The sequence below is a fragment of the Saccostrea echinata genome, unplaced genomic scaffold (genome assembly GCF_033153115.1).
Source record: "Saccostrea echinata isolate AGI-Se365-2 ecotype Australia unplaced genomic scaffold, CSIRO_AGI_Sech_v1 ptg000004l, whole genome shotgun sequence".
NCBI lineage: Eukaryota > Metazoa > Mollusca > Bivalvia > Ostreida > Ostreidae > Saccostrea > Saccostrea echinata.
This window is the reverse complement of record NW_026889753.1, coordinates 4,298,505-4,314,846: the sequence shown is the minus strand read 5'-3', so window position 1 is coordinate 4,314,846 and position 16,342 is coordinate 4,298,505. Positions and strand designations below refer to the sequence as shown.

General features: G+C 32.9%; 1 protein-coding gene across 1 annotated transcript in view; it reads left to right on the top strand.

Moving 5' to 3' along the window:
• Positions 1 to 16,342, top strand: part of LOC133179264 (von Willebrand factor A domain-containing protein 5A-like) — a 61,552-nt gene that overhangs the window by 14,636 nt on the left and 30,574 nt on the right. Inside the window, exons 12-16 of the mRNA XM_061314053.1 lie at positions 555 to 732; positions 1,174 to 1,401; positions 1,506 to 1,658; positions 4,455 to 4,547; positions 6,454 to 6,587. Coding sequence (XP_061170037.1) covers positions 555 to 732; positions 1,174 to 1,401; positions 1,506 to 1,658; positions 4,455 to 4,547; positions 6,454 to 6,587 — 786 coding nt within the window. The remainder of the gene's footprint in view (positions 1 to 554; positions 733 to 1,173; positions 1,402 to 1,505; positions 1,659 to 4,454; positions 4,548 to 6,453; positions 6,588 to 16,342) is intronic.

Genomic DNA, 16,342 nt, shown 5'->3' with positions numbered 1-16,342 from the left:
ACAGTGATTATATCTTCAGGTTTCCTAAACACTCCGCTTACTAGGACCCGGGGTGTTCAGTGGGCTTTTTAACATGACCCCCCCCCCCCCCGATAAATTCCGTAGCGTTAGAGTTAAAAAATCAGCGTCATAGTTCCCCCACAGTAAGTCGATAAGGAAGATAAATGTTTAAATTTTAAAATAATGCCTTCCAAATTGTGAACCGTTTTTCAGTTTCTACTCTAAACCGTCATTTGCACCATCTATTATCTTCTAGACCTCGCTGGACTTTATACATGAATGAGGAGAGACAAGCTATTTTCTTTTATTTTACTGAGACTGGAGAGAGACTTGATGAAGTAAATATCGGTGAAGATAAATGATTGCACCCCATGATATCTGACACTAAAAAAATGATAAAATAAAAGCAGTCGAAGTGGATTTTTGCGATAAAACAAAATGCATACATATATATATATATATATATATATATATATATATATATATATATATATATATATATATATATATCTATCTCCCACCGTTGTAAAATAAAATTCTAAATGTTTGAACAGCAATCTTCTAAAACACAATCGATGAAGCTGACGGGTAAGGCAGGTGACAAGAATGTGGAATATAAAATGGATTTTGTCTTGAGCACCAGCAAGTCTGACGACACAGATGAATCATGTCCACTTCATAGATTAGCTGCTAAATCCAGATTATCAGAGATGGAAACAAATAATGCTGATGGTAATGATCAGTCATTGTAATCATCGTTACATTATTTTTTTCATTCAGTTTTCCAAAAATTAATTTATTAGTGATGAAAGCAGTTCAATTTCCTCTTTAAAAACTCTTCTGACTAATATTCTCTAGTCAAGGTAAGCATAGTGGTTTGGATCTCAAACAACAGAAACAAAATCAAAATGATCATTTAAAAAGATGATTTCGTAATTTCTGAAAGACAATATTGCAACCTCGATCAGTATTATTTTGAAGGTAGAATTTAGCAATAAAAGATTTCAATTTATATATCATTTTGCGGAATTTATAAAAATATATACATGAAAAAACACAGCAAAGTTATTTGACAATCAAATACAAGGAGAATAATAGAATAGAACTAGCTATATGTATATGTCCCAGTATATAATGAAATAATTTACTCTTCATATCTTTGGTCAATTTCAGAGAGATTGATGGTGGCCTTAAGTACAGAAGTCAATGTAACGTGCAAGCATACGGCGTTTGTTGGTGTAGATAGAAAGAGCAAAGAAATTGTAGGAAAACATAACGACATAGAATACTTTGAGGAAGAACTTAACGAAGCTCAGTTAAATTTAAGTGTACGTTCATTCGCAGCACCAAAGTTAAAATCTGCACCAGGCATAATGGGGAAGGTGACAAATTTTTGTTCAAGTGAGTGCCTAGAAACTCCTTTAAATCTCCTTTTTGTAAAACAGAAAAGCTATAAATTGCTATTGACATTTTTATATCGTTTTGGAAATGTTTATGTTGAACAGGTATTTTTCCAATAAAGAAGAAAAAGACAGCTGTTTTATCTCGCAGCACGAATTCTCCTGTCATGGCAATGAAAAGTGCCCAATGTTCTTTGTCAGCTGATGACATGATGGACCTTGACATTCCAGACTTAGGAGACCTAAATTTAGAGAGTGGTAACATTCGTTATATGTACAAAACGTTGTTCTATTTGATTCTCTTAATTTTGACACTTAAAAACTATTGATGATATAAATCTGAACAATAACTACACACCTCCGTAGCCGTTTTTAAATGAAATGATTTCCAGTTGAATCTTACACGTTTACCAAAGATTCTTAGAAGATTTTTTAATGTAACAGAGATTTCAATCCATTCTTGCATGAAAAGTGCTTGTTTTTCACATAATTCTTGCATGCTTCTTACAAGGTTTGTTTACAATGCTTAGGAGGATTACGCAAAACGCTACAAGGTTTATAAGAAATGAAACAAGCCTATCATGAATCATCAAGACGCCCATGGGTCACATCGCTGACCTGAGCACATTGGCTAGGAAAAAGCAGAAATCAGTTCAGTATTGAAACGTTTACAGGGATTGGGGGGTTGGGGTGGGGAGCTTTAGTTTACACTACCTCAAAATTCTTCCATATCAATATTACTAATCAAGGCTTTGCTGTTCTTGAGCAGAAGAATTTTAAAGATTTTTTTAATTGTATTCCTGTGTAAACCTCTGGTCGCTCATTTTGGCCCCACCCTACCCACCCTTAATTTGAACAAATTTGAATCTTTAGTAACTGAAGATGCATCTATAATAATATAACTAATCATGGCTTTGTAGTTTTTGAGCAGAATTTTTTTTCAAGAGGATTCCTATATATTCTTATGTAAAAACTTTAACCCCCCTCCCTAACCCTTTGGGGTTGTAAGTTGAACAAACTTGATTCTACCTAAGATTGCTTCTGTTTAAATATGACTAATAATGGCTTGGTTCTTCCTTAGAAGAAGATTTAAAAAATATATTTCCCATATATTCCTATGTAAAACTTTGACCCACTGTTGTGGTCCCCGCCTTACCTCCAGTGGTTAGGATTTTAACAAGGGTGAATCTACACTACCTGAAAATACTTCTGTATAAATATGGCTAATAATGGCTTAGCTGTTTTTGAGAAGAAAATGTTTAAAATATTTCCTATATATTCCTATGAATTCTTTGACCCCCTTTTGTGTCTGCACCCAACCCCCAGGGGTCATAATTTGAACAAACCTGAATCGCGTGAATCTTCACTACCTGAGGATACTTGTGTATTAATATAACTAATAATGGCTTAGCTGCTCTTGAGAAGAAGAATTTGAAAGATATTTCTTAAATATTCCTATGGTAAACTTTGACTCTCTGTTGTGACCCTGTCCTACCCCGAGTCATGATTGGAACAAACTTAAATCTACACTACTTGAGGATACATCATCGCTTTGATGTTCTTTAGAAGATTTTTAAAGACATATCCTATATATTCCTATGTAAAACTTCGACCCCCTCTTGTGGCTCCGCGCTACCTCCGGGGGTTATATGAACATATTTAAATCACAAGTATGTAATGAAGCTTTCACATAAGTTTCATCTTTTCTTGCCCGGTGGTTCTTTAAGGTTTTTAAAAGATGTCAGAACATTTTTCTCGAATTCTTAATTATTTCCCCCTTGATAGAGGACGTGGCACTTCCTGTGAACAAACTTAAATCCCCTTCACCCAATGATACATTGTGGCAAGTTTGATTGAAATTAACCCATTGGCTCTGGAGAAGAAGTCGAAAATGTGAAAAGTTTGCAGACGATAAACGACAGACGAGAGACGGACGCCGGACAATCTTTGATCAGATCAGCTCTTTTGAGCCTTCGGCTCAGGTGAGCTAAAAAGCGCTCGAAAGTCACATGCAACGATGACAGCAAGGCATCTCGAAACTTCTAAACTAGGATGAAGAATTTGCACAAATCAAAGACAACACTCAACCCTTTGTACGAAAATTATTTTAAGAGGATTAACAAGTAATTAAACTACATTAAGTTATTTTAATCTGTATTTCACTACGATGGTTGTCCGGTAGAATGGTGGGCAAATTATCTAGAATGGAAAATAAAGTAACACTGCTTATTTAAATTTTCACGACTTTTTAAGCACATTTTTCATTAATATAAAATTTTCAAATATAAAATTTCAAATAGATATATGCTAAAATAAATTAAATATGGGATTTTGTGTTATTATAATAGATTTTACATGGTTATAATAACGTTTAAAATTACGCTTCATCAAAGTTGGATAAGCTCTCTTAAATGTGGGAATTGCATTAATGAACAAGCTTGAGTTCCCTTTATTCCTCCATAAACAAGCGAGGGACCAATTTCGCACACATTCACACATTTGGGACCTTCTTAAGATTAGTATATGATAGTAAGTTATCGGCAGAACTCTTTCTACATTCAACTTACTATGCAGACTTTTTTACGACGGTGTGCAATCTTTTGCTATTTCTAGTAGCTTTTCGACCGTATGTTTTGTTCTACACGGGGAACGGGGACTGGATGAGAAGATTGAAAAACTCAAATTCCACTTTGTGGACTAAAGATCTAGTGATATTTTCATATTTTTTCGTCTATTTTCATTTAAAGTCTGTAAAGGCGTCATTACTAAATCTACGTGAAACTGAAATGAACTTTGGTATTCCATAACGTCATAAAACATCAATAATTTTGTATTTTGTTTACCAATTTCCCATTTCAAATGCTGGGAAACTGCTGAAATATAAGAAATGCTTTGATTGATTGTATGTTGTTTAACGTCCCTCTCGATAATTTTTCTCTCATATGAAGACGCCAACACTTGCCGGTGGAGAGCTGCAAATTTTGTCCTATGCTCGGCACTTACGGCCCTCGTATCTCCATGAATTATATTCATCATCCTTAATTTTATTAACAGAATCTGCAGAATGTTCTTGTGACGAATCTGACGTACTTGAAGAACTTGAGGACTGTGAAGAACTTGAGAACTGTGAGCCCGAAAAACAAAAAGGTAAGATTTAGCCTCATTTGAATGCATGTCTTGGTGTTGAAATTATCATCAGAACTCTAATCCATCGCCCCTAAGTTCTCGTGCAGATTACAATAGGAATGTATTTTATTTCAAAGTGAAATGAACTAGGCGAAAATATTTGTTTCTAAATTAGTATATTTAAGTTCATATTTTTCGACCTATGCTCGGCACTCAGGGCCATTGAGCAGTGAGGGATCTTTTCGTGCCAGCACCTACTGTGACACGGGACCTCGGTTTATACGGTCTCATCCGAAGGACCGGTCTCCACGCAGCTTAGTTAAGGACTTAGTTAAGGACTCCCATATCTAGGTCGGCCTATGCAGAGGTTCGGGAAAGCTATTATGACGTCACGTTAAAATAATTCAAATAAATCTCGATGAATAAATACTATATATTCTTTTTAAAACACGCTAAAATACTTTCGTTTCTCATAAATATTACAAAGATAAATGGATGTACAACTTATCTTGCCAAAATAGCACTTTGAGTATGTAGAATGAAAGCCAGCTTGATCTCGCTGTACTTACTGAGATGACGTCATTTGTTAGTCTGACACGCAGTTTCTCTGTATTTGAGGCGTGGATCAAGCTATTATCGTAGCTTGTAAAAAAAAAATAAATACTAAACAAGCTTAATTGGACCAAAATAAATACATATTATAAAATATATTAATCCATATTTTATTGTCAAACTAAATTGATAATGTGTAGACCTTATATATAGCCGTAGCGAGCACATTTGTACAGTAATGTGCTAGAGTGAGGGGTCCAGTCCCTCGAAAATATCAAAAGTTCAACGATATCCGCTTCGCTATAAATTCTGAATTTTTAAACATGTGTAGCTATTAATCCTACTATTCTGAAAAGTGCTGGGAGCTGGTTGTACATTGTTTTTTTTATTCCGTAATGTAACATTATTCCAGTGCGTATTACATCTATGTCTGGAGTTTATAGAGAGACGGCTAAATTTTACATAATTCCCGAACATAAGGAAGTTGCTCCCAGCACTTTTCATGTTAAGAATTTTGTCTAAAACAAAAGAGAATAAATTTTATAGCAGAAAGATACGCGTATATCGTTGAACGTTTACGATCTTTGTGGTAGTACATATATGTTCTAATTTTAAACCTGTCACGTGAAAAACAGCTGATGTAAGCAATGTCGCTTTGACCGAACTCAGCAGATACCCGATATATACAAGTGCAAACACCACAATTCACATTCATCAAAACTAATGCTGTTAAAAAAAAATAAAATTGTATTCATTTTCTCTGAATATATTAAGGCGTATATTTTATGGGCGTCCTTAACCTAGCTGCGCACGTCCCACAGTGGGATTCGAACCCGCGACGTAAGGATCAACTCCTTACTCCGCGACTCCAGAGCAAACGCTCTAACCACTGCGCCGCGCGGGCGACGCATAATACAGTGAGAATTTGTAGCATTTAAATAAAAGAGTAAAATTAAAACAAATGTCATTGCCTTACAGACACTTCCAAAATAAATTCGTTTAACTACAAGTCATGATCAATTTCATCTCTTCGATTCAACCAAAACTGGGTTGTCTGGTTAGGACGGACTTAGGAATTTTTCTTTGGGGTGAGGGTGGGCATCCATTCCCATTTTAAAAAATGACAAAAATAACGCAAAAAAAAATTTCTTGGAGTTGAACACTTTTTATAGACTAGCCGATTTCCTTTTGATATTATGAGTCTTCTTATCAACTTACCAGCCTGTTGGATAGGAGGTCCAATATCGCTTTAATTACTTAAATATTTAAACTAAAGAAACTTTCAAAAATTGAAAAGAAGTAAACTTACGATACGTATCTGCAGAGTATGTTAAAAATCAGGTTGATTATTTTCCCAAAACGACTTTTTTCATAGAAGTAGACCATCTTGGGAAGATGTTGGAATTGATTGAAAATCAGAAATTTGATGGATCTTGGGAGTTAACAGAGAAAATCACAAAAATTCTCGACAAATCACAAGATGAAATAAAAACATCTGCTGTGGTACAGGTAAATTGAATAATATGCATAGCAAAACTTAATTTAGATTTGTTATTTTAAGTACATGCAAAACACTGCCTTACATTGTAAGTATAAATTGTAACAAGGCATGTAACTGGTTATTCAGTAAAGATTATTGTCATACACTTGGCACAAATACAATAATACCTTCTTCTTTCCACAGGATATCAGTGTTTGGACAACAGCTCTTGCAATTGCATTTTTGAGAAAATATTTCTTAAAACAAAGAGATGAATGGGAGATGATAGAAGAGAAAGCACTGTATTGGTTGAAAAACAGAGGTGTAGAGTGCAGAGATATCGTTCATGAAGCAATGGCATTTTTATTAACATAACATTTTGTAACTTAAGTACTATTTCTCGCCTGATAATTTGATTCTTTATGTGAAAGTTTTCCTATACGAATCTTGTACAAACGCTGCAATTATAATCACAAAAGTCTGAAGTTTCTATTGTGAAAAAGAAATACCGAAAGGAAATATTCTACTGCTTATTAAAAAACACCAGGATGGCAATGCGTTTTTGGGGAGACCTACCTAAAAATATGTCTGGGCTCATCCCTGACTCCATACCGGAAATGAACTCTGCAGTCAATAATTGAAGTCTAAAGAAGCATTTTTAAATAAAATAAAATATTTGATTCGATTATTTCAAAGATGACAAGAACAGTCAAAACGTATCGATTCCTTTTCTTCTTATATAACGATATGGTCCATATTTTTCACAAGGTACCAAATTTAAATGATCGAAAAGACCAGTAAACAAAATAATGATTCAATACGTTTAAACAGTTCGATTTAGCATCCTGGTTTTATATTCTTTTGTTTGAAAAATAAAATAGATAATAAATTTCTCAAATTGTCAAACATGTAGTTTGTTACACTCAACATAAATATTCACTGCGTAGTTCACTTCCGGTTGTGTGGCATGGAGTCAGGGATGAGCTGTCAACGTGGAAAAAAGGGCAGACACAGCACATAGTCGTCAAGCAAATTGATTTTTTTACTTGAATAAATAGCTCACACTCTCCGGTTGATGAATTAGCCGAGAAACTTCTAAGGGGTTAGTCCAGGCCATCCTGGTTCTTTTTGTACAGGATGGAATATTTTTTCACAATAAAATTTCGAAACTCGTATGAATTAATCAAATACAATCACTCTCATGCAATTGTTATGTCATTTTCGCACTGTATACGTACACATGCTGTAACTAATTTACTTTAATTTCTCCTCCAAATTTAAAAATTAAGTTATATTGTATATATAAAACGTACTCACATTGTGGGGATTCACAGTTTTAGATTAAATACTGTAAAAAAAAAAGAAGAGAGAAATCTATGAGCGCTTTCTTACATTTATATCTGGGATTATCAATATCTCAAATTCCGGACTGTGGAGTTCAAATTGTAAAAATGCGAGGTTTAGATTTTGAGACCTACGTAAGATGAAATAATACATTTAGTTTCCTTTAATGTTTGTCATAAAGAATAGTGCAACGCACTAGTCAGGCTACCTTCTTGAAATAAATTATTACATAAATTATAATTTTATATTATAGTTTTGATTTTAATGTATAATTCTTAATCAAGTTAATCAAGCAGCCTACATTTGTATATCATCGATTAGCTTTGTCTCATTATCCGTGCAATTAACAAAAAAATGCAGTAATTTCTTACTATTGTTTAATAAATGAATAAAGAATATTATGGGAGCCTCTTTTGTTCACACTTCAGCATTCTAAAATATAAAAAACGTAAAGTTATACGCTTACTGCAAGAGGGATGTTCGGCAATTATTGATAAATTTTCTTTAATTTCATAAAAGAAAGAGATCAATTCATGAAAACTCGACAACTTTTTATCAAGAACAATTTATACAAATGTGAAATCTTTCTCATGTATAACATAATTAGATAAGACGCGGTGAAATAATAAACTTGCATATTGTATTGACCTGGCTTCGGGGCCAACAACGTATAAAAATCTCAGCCTCAAATCCTAAATTTCTTCCTCAGCTGAGATTTTCCTAAAATGCCGTGACACGAACATTTCCGAGATTCGCCTCACGTTAGCTGAGATTTGAGAAAAATCTTATAATTGTTATAATTTTGCGATCTTTTTTTTTCTTATAATGCACAAATTAATTGAATGAAAGATTGGATTAACCTTTCAGTTTGCAGTTTATGCAATGTTTTTGTGCATAATCGCAAAAGGACACATCCCCCTGTTCCTTCATCCCTATCTGTCGTTTCGAGTCATTGAACGGTAAGGATTCATTACGACTTTTGCGACAATAATTATTGAGCGAGTCCCCGTTTAAAAACCCTACAGTAAAATAACACAAAGATATATCCAAGATTTGTAGACTTGGCTTGTCTGTCGACATAAACACACAATAACATAAACCGAGGCGTCACTTCCGCTATTGTGACGTTACGTGTAGAAAGATTATGAAAAGTAGATAGGCGGATCAAAACTATATTTTGCAATTTACCAATTAAAATTAATCAATTTGATAAAATTTTTCTTTCTTTTGTTTTGTAAAATGACAGACATGTCAATTACATTTAATTCGCCATAGCATAATTTTTTAGTCAAAGGAACTTTTCATATTTAGAATAAATAAATGATTTTTAAAGAGGTCAAAGGAATTAAATTTCACCGCCAAAATATATTTTAAATGCTGGCAATTCGCTGTTCAGCAATAAACCCTGAATGATTATTTTCTAGCCAATCAAACGCAAAATGCTCGACATATAGCTTAATTCCGCACATCATATTCTGAGTGTTCCATAAATTGTGCATAAGATTAAAAAGATGTTTCTACGATCCCCTGTAAGAAAAATGTCCCAGATATTAATTATTCTTCTTTTAAACAGTTCCACATACTGCGATAAGTTGCGTATCGAATCAACTTGAAGGCAAAAACCACATACATGTAAGGTGATAAGGGTTTAGCTACATTAGTTAGGGAAGTTGTCGATTAAAAAATTATCTTACCAGTGACGGAATATTTTACGACACAAGTGAGAAAAATACACTTTTTTCTCAATGATATTACGTTTAAAACGGAGGAGGGGCAATTATCATCTCCACCGAGGTAAGGAACTCGTAAGTAATTACCCTTACAAAAATGCTAGAATAGTAAATTATTAGTCCCCTACCGGTGAAACCGGAGGGGACTATAGGTTTCCTCTGAGTCTGTCCGTCCGTCTGTCCGTCCGTCTGTCTGTCTGTCCGTCTGTCTGTCTGTCTGTCCCTCTGTCTGTCTGTCAGTCTGTCCCACTTGGTTTTCCGCACCTTTTTCCTAAACGCTTGCAGATATCGAGCTGATTTTTGGTATGTAAGTGTATCTTGATGAGTTACAGATCAAGTTTGCATTTCGTTCCGCTTCATTGATATTTGACTGAATTACGGCCTTTTCAATTTTTACGGGTTTTCCGCAAATTTCTTCTAAACGCTTGTAGATATTGAGCTGATTTTTGGTATGTGGCTTTACCTTGATTAGTTATAGATCAAGTTTGCATTTCGTCCCGCTTCATTAATTTTTGACGGAATTATGGCACTTTCAATTCTTAACGGGAACGGAACCAGATTACACTTGCCGGTAGGGGACTAGTATTGCTAATGCAATACTCTCAGAATGCTTGTTATAATATAAATAGTTTAATATAGTCAAATTTAGTTTCTTTAGTATCAAAATTTTATATAGTTCGAACTATATAAATGAAAGTATTTTTACTAGGAAATTCAAATCGTTATTCTTCTCTTTTAATTTCTTTAAATTTTAAGTGGATTTTTAGGTATTAAAGGATGTGATGCTTGTATATTCACTTATTATTTCCAAAATTTATATAATTGCAATGGAATTTAGAGATATATAGGTTTGAACTCTTGAAAAAATTCTCAGGTAAAGTTCCATAGTAAATCAAAGTATTTAACTATAGTAAACTATAATTGAAAATTTATTGATTTTTTTTTTATTTATGCATTTATGTTAAACTTTAAACTAAAGGTTAAGACTGATAACATATATAATTTAATGTTGCTATTTCATTTAAGGACAACACCCACTTCTTTATTCTGATACATGCAGTTTTCAAAGATAACCTCCAACTTATTTTATATACTTCCTGTGCTGTGTTCAAAATTACTGCTCTTGAAAATAAGAAGCTTATTTTATATATACGTTAGCAAGGGATTGTTCAACTTGGTGATATTTCTGAAACATTGACTATTTGTCTTCCTGGTATTGTGTAGTACAAAATTGAAATATAAGAGGAACCCAGGTAAGGGATAAAGCTGATAGACCTGACATTTACAGATTAAAGAATGCTTGAATATTTTCTGAGTAAGAACAAAACTACATGTAAAAAATTGGGGTTATTTTCCTAATCCTTCCAGCCTTTTTTCCCCTCTCTGAATTTCTTTTCATTTTTCGATATTTTGTTCTACGTGAGACAAAAGTAGATAGTGGGATACTCAGTCTTTCAGAAGTATCATTTTTTTTTCAATCCTTTGATAATACACATCTACAACAGGCTTTCTGTTTACAAACGCAATTATTTTTAACATTGGCGATCAACAGGAATACAAAGTAAACAATTTTATTCATGTCATTGCATATCATGAGAGTAGCAAGTATTGCCCTTTGATTAAAAAAAAACAAATGATTTCAAAACTATTTAAAACTATGAATATTTAATTTTCAAATTATTTTTTTTTTAAAAGTATAACACGAAAAAATTCTGAATAATTTCTTGGAACACTATATACATATATTGATAAAGACACGATAATTTTTGCAATAAATTTTCAAACAACCACCACTTCACCTCCACCGCCCTTTTGTGTGATACTTGCAATTAACCTCATTTAACTTGTATATTTTTGATTATGAAAAATGTATAGATTTGACATTTGTTATTATTTGTTTGTTTTAACATTTATGTCCTTTAGTGCACTGGCCTTTTTGTGCACTACCTTTTTGCTTCTTAAGTGTTTTTTACCATTTATACAATTGGCTGGGCTAATTTTGTCATGTGATTAGTAAGAATTATGTCATGTGACTAATCAGCATGTTTAATTAGTCAATTTGTCATGTGACTAGTCAGCATGTTTATCTAGTCAATTTGTATGTACTATATATTTTGTTTTAAGCCCAGCCAATTAATTTTGATATAAGTCTATGTAATATGTAAATGTAGTTTTAGTCATTTGTTTGTTTCAATAAATGACATTTTTATTCAATGTTTCTTTCTTAATACTATATATAAGAGGCAAAAACAAGCTGCGAAAAGCCAGAATTGTCTCCTCTCACTACAGGGAAAATTTGTGGATATAAATTTTGAATCTTCGACTTGCACAAACCTCCCCCTAAATCCAAATAGATTGATATACTAGTACACAAGTAAAAGATGCTTCATGTCATGTAGATGGATCTTGTTTGCTTCCGCATGTAGCATATTGATGCTTAAATAAACATTTTACTAACCATATACCTTCACCAGGTGGTAAACGTCATCCTAAATTTGAATATTCATGGTATCTCCGTGAAAGGCAATAGTGAAAGGTATACTAGTGTTAATGATTAAAATTTCCCTCCTCCTTGATGAATATGCATTTTACCCTACTTAAATTAAGGGTCATTCTTAGCAACTTACATTTAATACTGACCGAAAATAGCTGACTCTCTATTTCAGAGTTTATAATTATATATATTTATATAACTCTCTTCTCTTCTCTGATGAAATATGTGGAGATAGCAAACAGCATTCGAGCTCAAAAGTCCATTAAACATTACAAAATAGGAGCAGAGCAAACACGGACCTCTAAGACATCAGAGGTGCATCAGGTGTCATGGAGGAGTGAGCAGGGGACCCGTCACACCCGCCGTGTATCCTTGTCATGATCGGAAAATAACTGAAATTCCGTCGACAAATCAGTGTGTAAATAATGAACTAACAATTAGTATGAAAAAAGTCAGTCAGTATTTGACTTAATGAAAGATTGTATTTGCTAACAAGGTAATTGTATCGACCATAGAACTTACGAAATGATGACTTTAAACGAGATTGCTGATATTCTTGTTTTGTCAACTTGTTTGTCAATAATTTACCTCGTTTTAGAAATTGTTCATATGTTGAGCATATGCTCTTGCGTATCGGATAACTTTGAGATATAAACCCCGTATGAAGGTGATGAAGGTATATTGCTGCATAAGTAAGAGAAGTTGACGATTGAAAAGTTAAAGTCATCACGTTTATCAAAAAACTTTGTTGTTAGATTACCATTAACGTCTTTTTCTAATAAAATAACCAATATGAAACAGATGTGTCAGACTCTGTGGTATCTTTTATATCAACTCACCGGGATATATCGTGTCGACATAAGAATGGAAATGACCATTGTTAATTGACAATTCGTCGTCGATATATCTAAATGTCGTGAAGGCCACAGCAAGTGTTTTCTTCTTTTTACGGAAAAGATTTTGAACAAATTCTGCTTCATATTAATACAAAAAAGGTCTGCTAATAACGGGGCGCATTTGGTACCCACGGGAATTACAATAGATTGTTGGAAGACCTGGTCTTCATAAACCACATAGATATTGTCAGAAGATCAGATAGATCAGAAACTCGAGCATCTTTTTAATGTCAACTTCAGAGTAGTTGTGTGTACAATCAGATTGTTTTTAACAAAGTAATTTTGCAAAAGACAGTGTAAGTAAATTTACGAGTTATATTTTTATTCAAAAAGCAGCCCAACGATGTCAGAAGGTCTGGACTTTAATTTATCGTGGGGGATAGTAGTATATAAAGTTGAAAAGTCGTTAAGTTTTTATGTTGTTGATTTTGGTAAAGTTTTGTGATTTCAAATGTTCCAAAAGTTCCTTGAATTGTTTTAGTATCCACATCTGATTTACACCACTTCTCGAATTTCTTGTTGCACTGAATCTGTAATTAAATGTTAAAATTTTCAATTTATTAAATGTAAAACAGGAGATGTTTCTTTTAGTCTGGTATCTTGTGGTCATGGGGAGACAATTATGTCAATTTTTATGATTTTTCATTACCGAAAGAAGAGTTGAATACTCATTATAGGACAAGTAAAACAAAGGATAATGCGCCCGGTTAACTTTATTACGCTTGTTTACTATAGAATGTTTCTATTATTATACACGACGGGGTTTTCCTTTTGTGCGTAGCACGATATCAACATTAAATCAAAGCATAGTGGGGTTTATTGATTTTGGATTTATTTCTTCGATTCTGCAGGTAAGTAGATATAAACGTTAAATGATTGTAGTAGTGATATGACAAATATAGTCAGTAAATACACGTATAGAAACTAGATTTAATCCAGATTTATAATTCAATTTCTCATCAATCGGTGTAATAACATCCGTGATCTAATTTATTAATATATTCACCCGGCGTGTAACTAATGTAAACACAGTTGTTGCACAGGTATCAATTCTTGGATACATATAAATTGTTGTCACTTTGAAGGCGGATAGAATATTATGGAAATTAAGGATGGGTGACAATCCCTAAAACACGAGGCTCTCTTAAACATGTATGTAATGATATGTTAATGTTCATTCCTGTCCTAAATCTGAGGATAGAGACAACTGATATAAATAACGAAAGTATCATTATAGGAGACCCTTTTCTTTCCCCAATACTGTACAATAAGCTGTATTGAAGTCATAGTAACACAAACAGCTGATAGGATAGCGTGTTTTGAGGGTAAATACCCTGTCTGAATTTTACTTTAAAAACTTCCTTGTTAAACATGCATTCTCGTCTGACTTCAAGTAAATCAACTTGCAACAGTGAATGAGTGATTTTATTTTTATTGAACTGTACTGAAAATTTGCCATTGATAAATCAGCATCAATACCTTTCAGCGTGAGTTGCCTATTACAACCATCATGAGTAGATCAAGATATGGACTAACGTCACTGACCCAAAATCAATGTGGTAAGGTTATATTATGTTTTTAAGACAGACATTGTATTGTGGGCATTCAGAGTAGTAAGCAGGAAAACTATAGATAACCTATTTTGAGATATAAACTTAGTCTATCTTAATTTTTTGTTTATATTTTTAAAGCAATATGAGCTGCATTTTTGAGAATTTTATTTTGCTGTTAGAATGTGTTAAGATGATAAATTTGTATGTAATTTAAACCTTTTTTGATCAATTAGATAGAAATAAAGTATCAATTTTTTTTTAGAATAAAGCATTTTGTACAATCAAATATATAGTATTATATAAGAAATCAACATTGTATAGGACGACAATAATGTAATTTTGCTTCAATCAAAGCCTATAAATAGTTGGTCCATCCCAAATATGAACAACAGAAGTTTATAAACATTCTTTTTTTCTGTCATTGAAATAGTTAATAACAATTTTGCAACAAAAATTTCTGACATCAAAGTTGCAGCTCATATTGCTTTAAATGTTGTCTAATTAAAAAGAATTAAGTACGTTAAGCCCACTTATCGGCTCTGTCCCTTAATTTGATTTTTTTTTTTTACAAACATGCTGACTATGTGTCTTTCAAAATCATTTTATGTTCTGAAATTACAACATACCGTTTTTCCGTCAAATGTCTCTAAAAATGGAGATTTTTTTAATTACAACTTTTGACGTGATTAAGTCATCAGGGTGTTACTGATTTTCGTAAAATGAAATATGCAAATTCTCTGAAGCGAAAACTATTTTCTTGAACCTGCATTATGTTTCAATAATGTCATTTCATCGTAACTTTGATGGCTGGAACGAGTGTTATAATTTGTAGAAATAGATAACTTTCTGACAAAACACTTTCATCAGACAAGTAATGAAACTTGATTCATCCTTACAAACGAAACAAATACATGCTACTTACTTCAAAATTGTATGTGTTTTCAAATTCATGATTTTTTATACCATAATTTTCTAATGATTTTTCCTCAACCATTATTTGCATTGCCTATAAAATTTCAATGATTTTTGAAGATACATGAATAAATTAAAAAAAATATCTCAACTTTGAAAGAAATTGAACGTCCCATAAGAAAGTTGTCAAAAATTGGATTTTTGGCAATGAAACTGCCATTGCCAGCGCTTTCCTCCTTTCCATTCCAACAAATGGCGGTGCTATTAATATCGTGTTTTCTACTTCCAGATTAACATATAAATTACACACTATTTTGGGATTATGAAGTGCCTTTTAGATTGCTTTAATTTGTCTTTGATGTAAGAATTTCTTTTATAGTTGTTATTCATTCTTTCCAACGGATCTGCTTTATTGTATGGTTCATGTCAGATGCACGAATCAGGAATAATCGTCCAACTAACATACAACCACTGTGGCAAAACACTTTATATTTTTTTCAAAGTGCGTTAAAATTGGGACAAAATCAATGCACTTTGAAAAAAAATTTCAAAGTGCATTAAATTTGGGACTAAAATCAACGCACTTTGAATTTTTTTCAAAGTGTATTAAGATTGTACATAAATATTTTTTTTGACCATGGAGACACTTAACGCACTTTGAAAAAATATGTATAAAACAAAAATTCTGGACTTTTCAAGCAATCATTCCTCCATTTTTTCTAAAGGACCCATTTCCCTTTCATAATATTTACGAGAACCTTTGGGAACAAGAGAACCCCTAATAATCGTTGAAACGTCTATATCTCAGATCCTGAAGTCATCACCGAAAAGTTATCCAATCATGCAGGTTCAAAT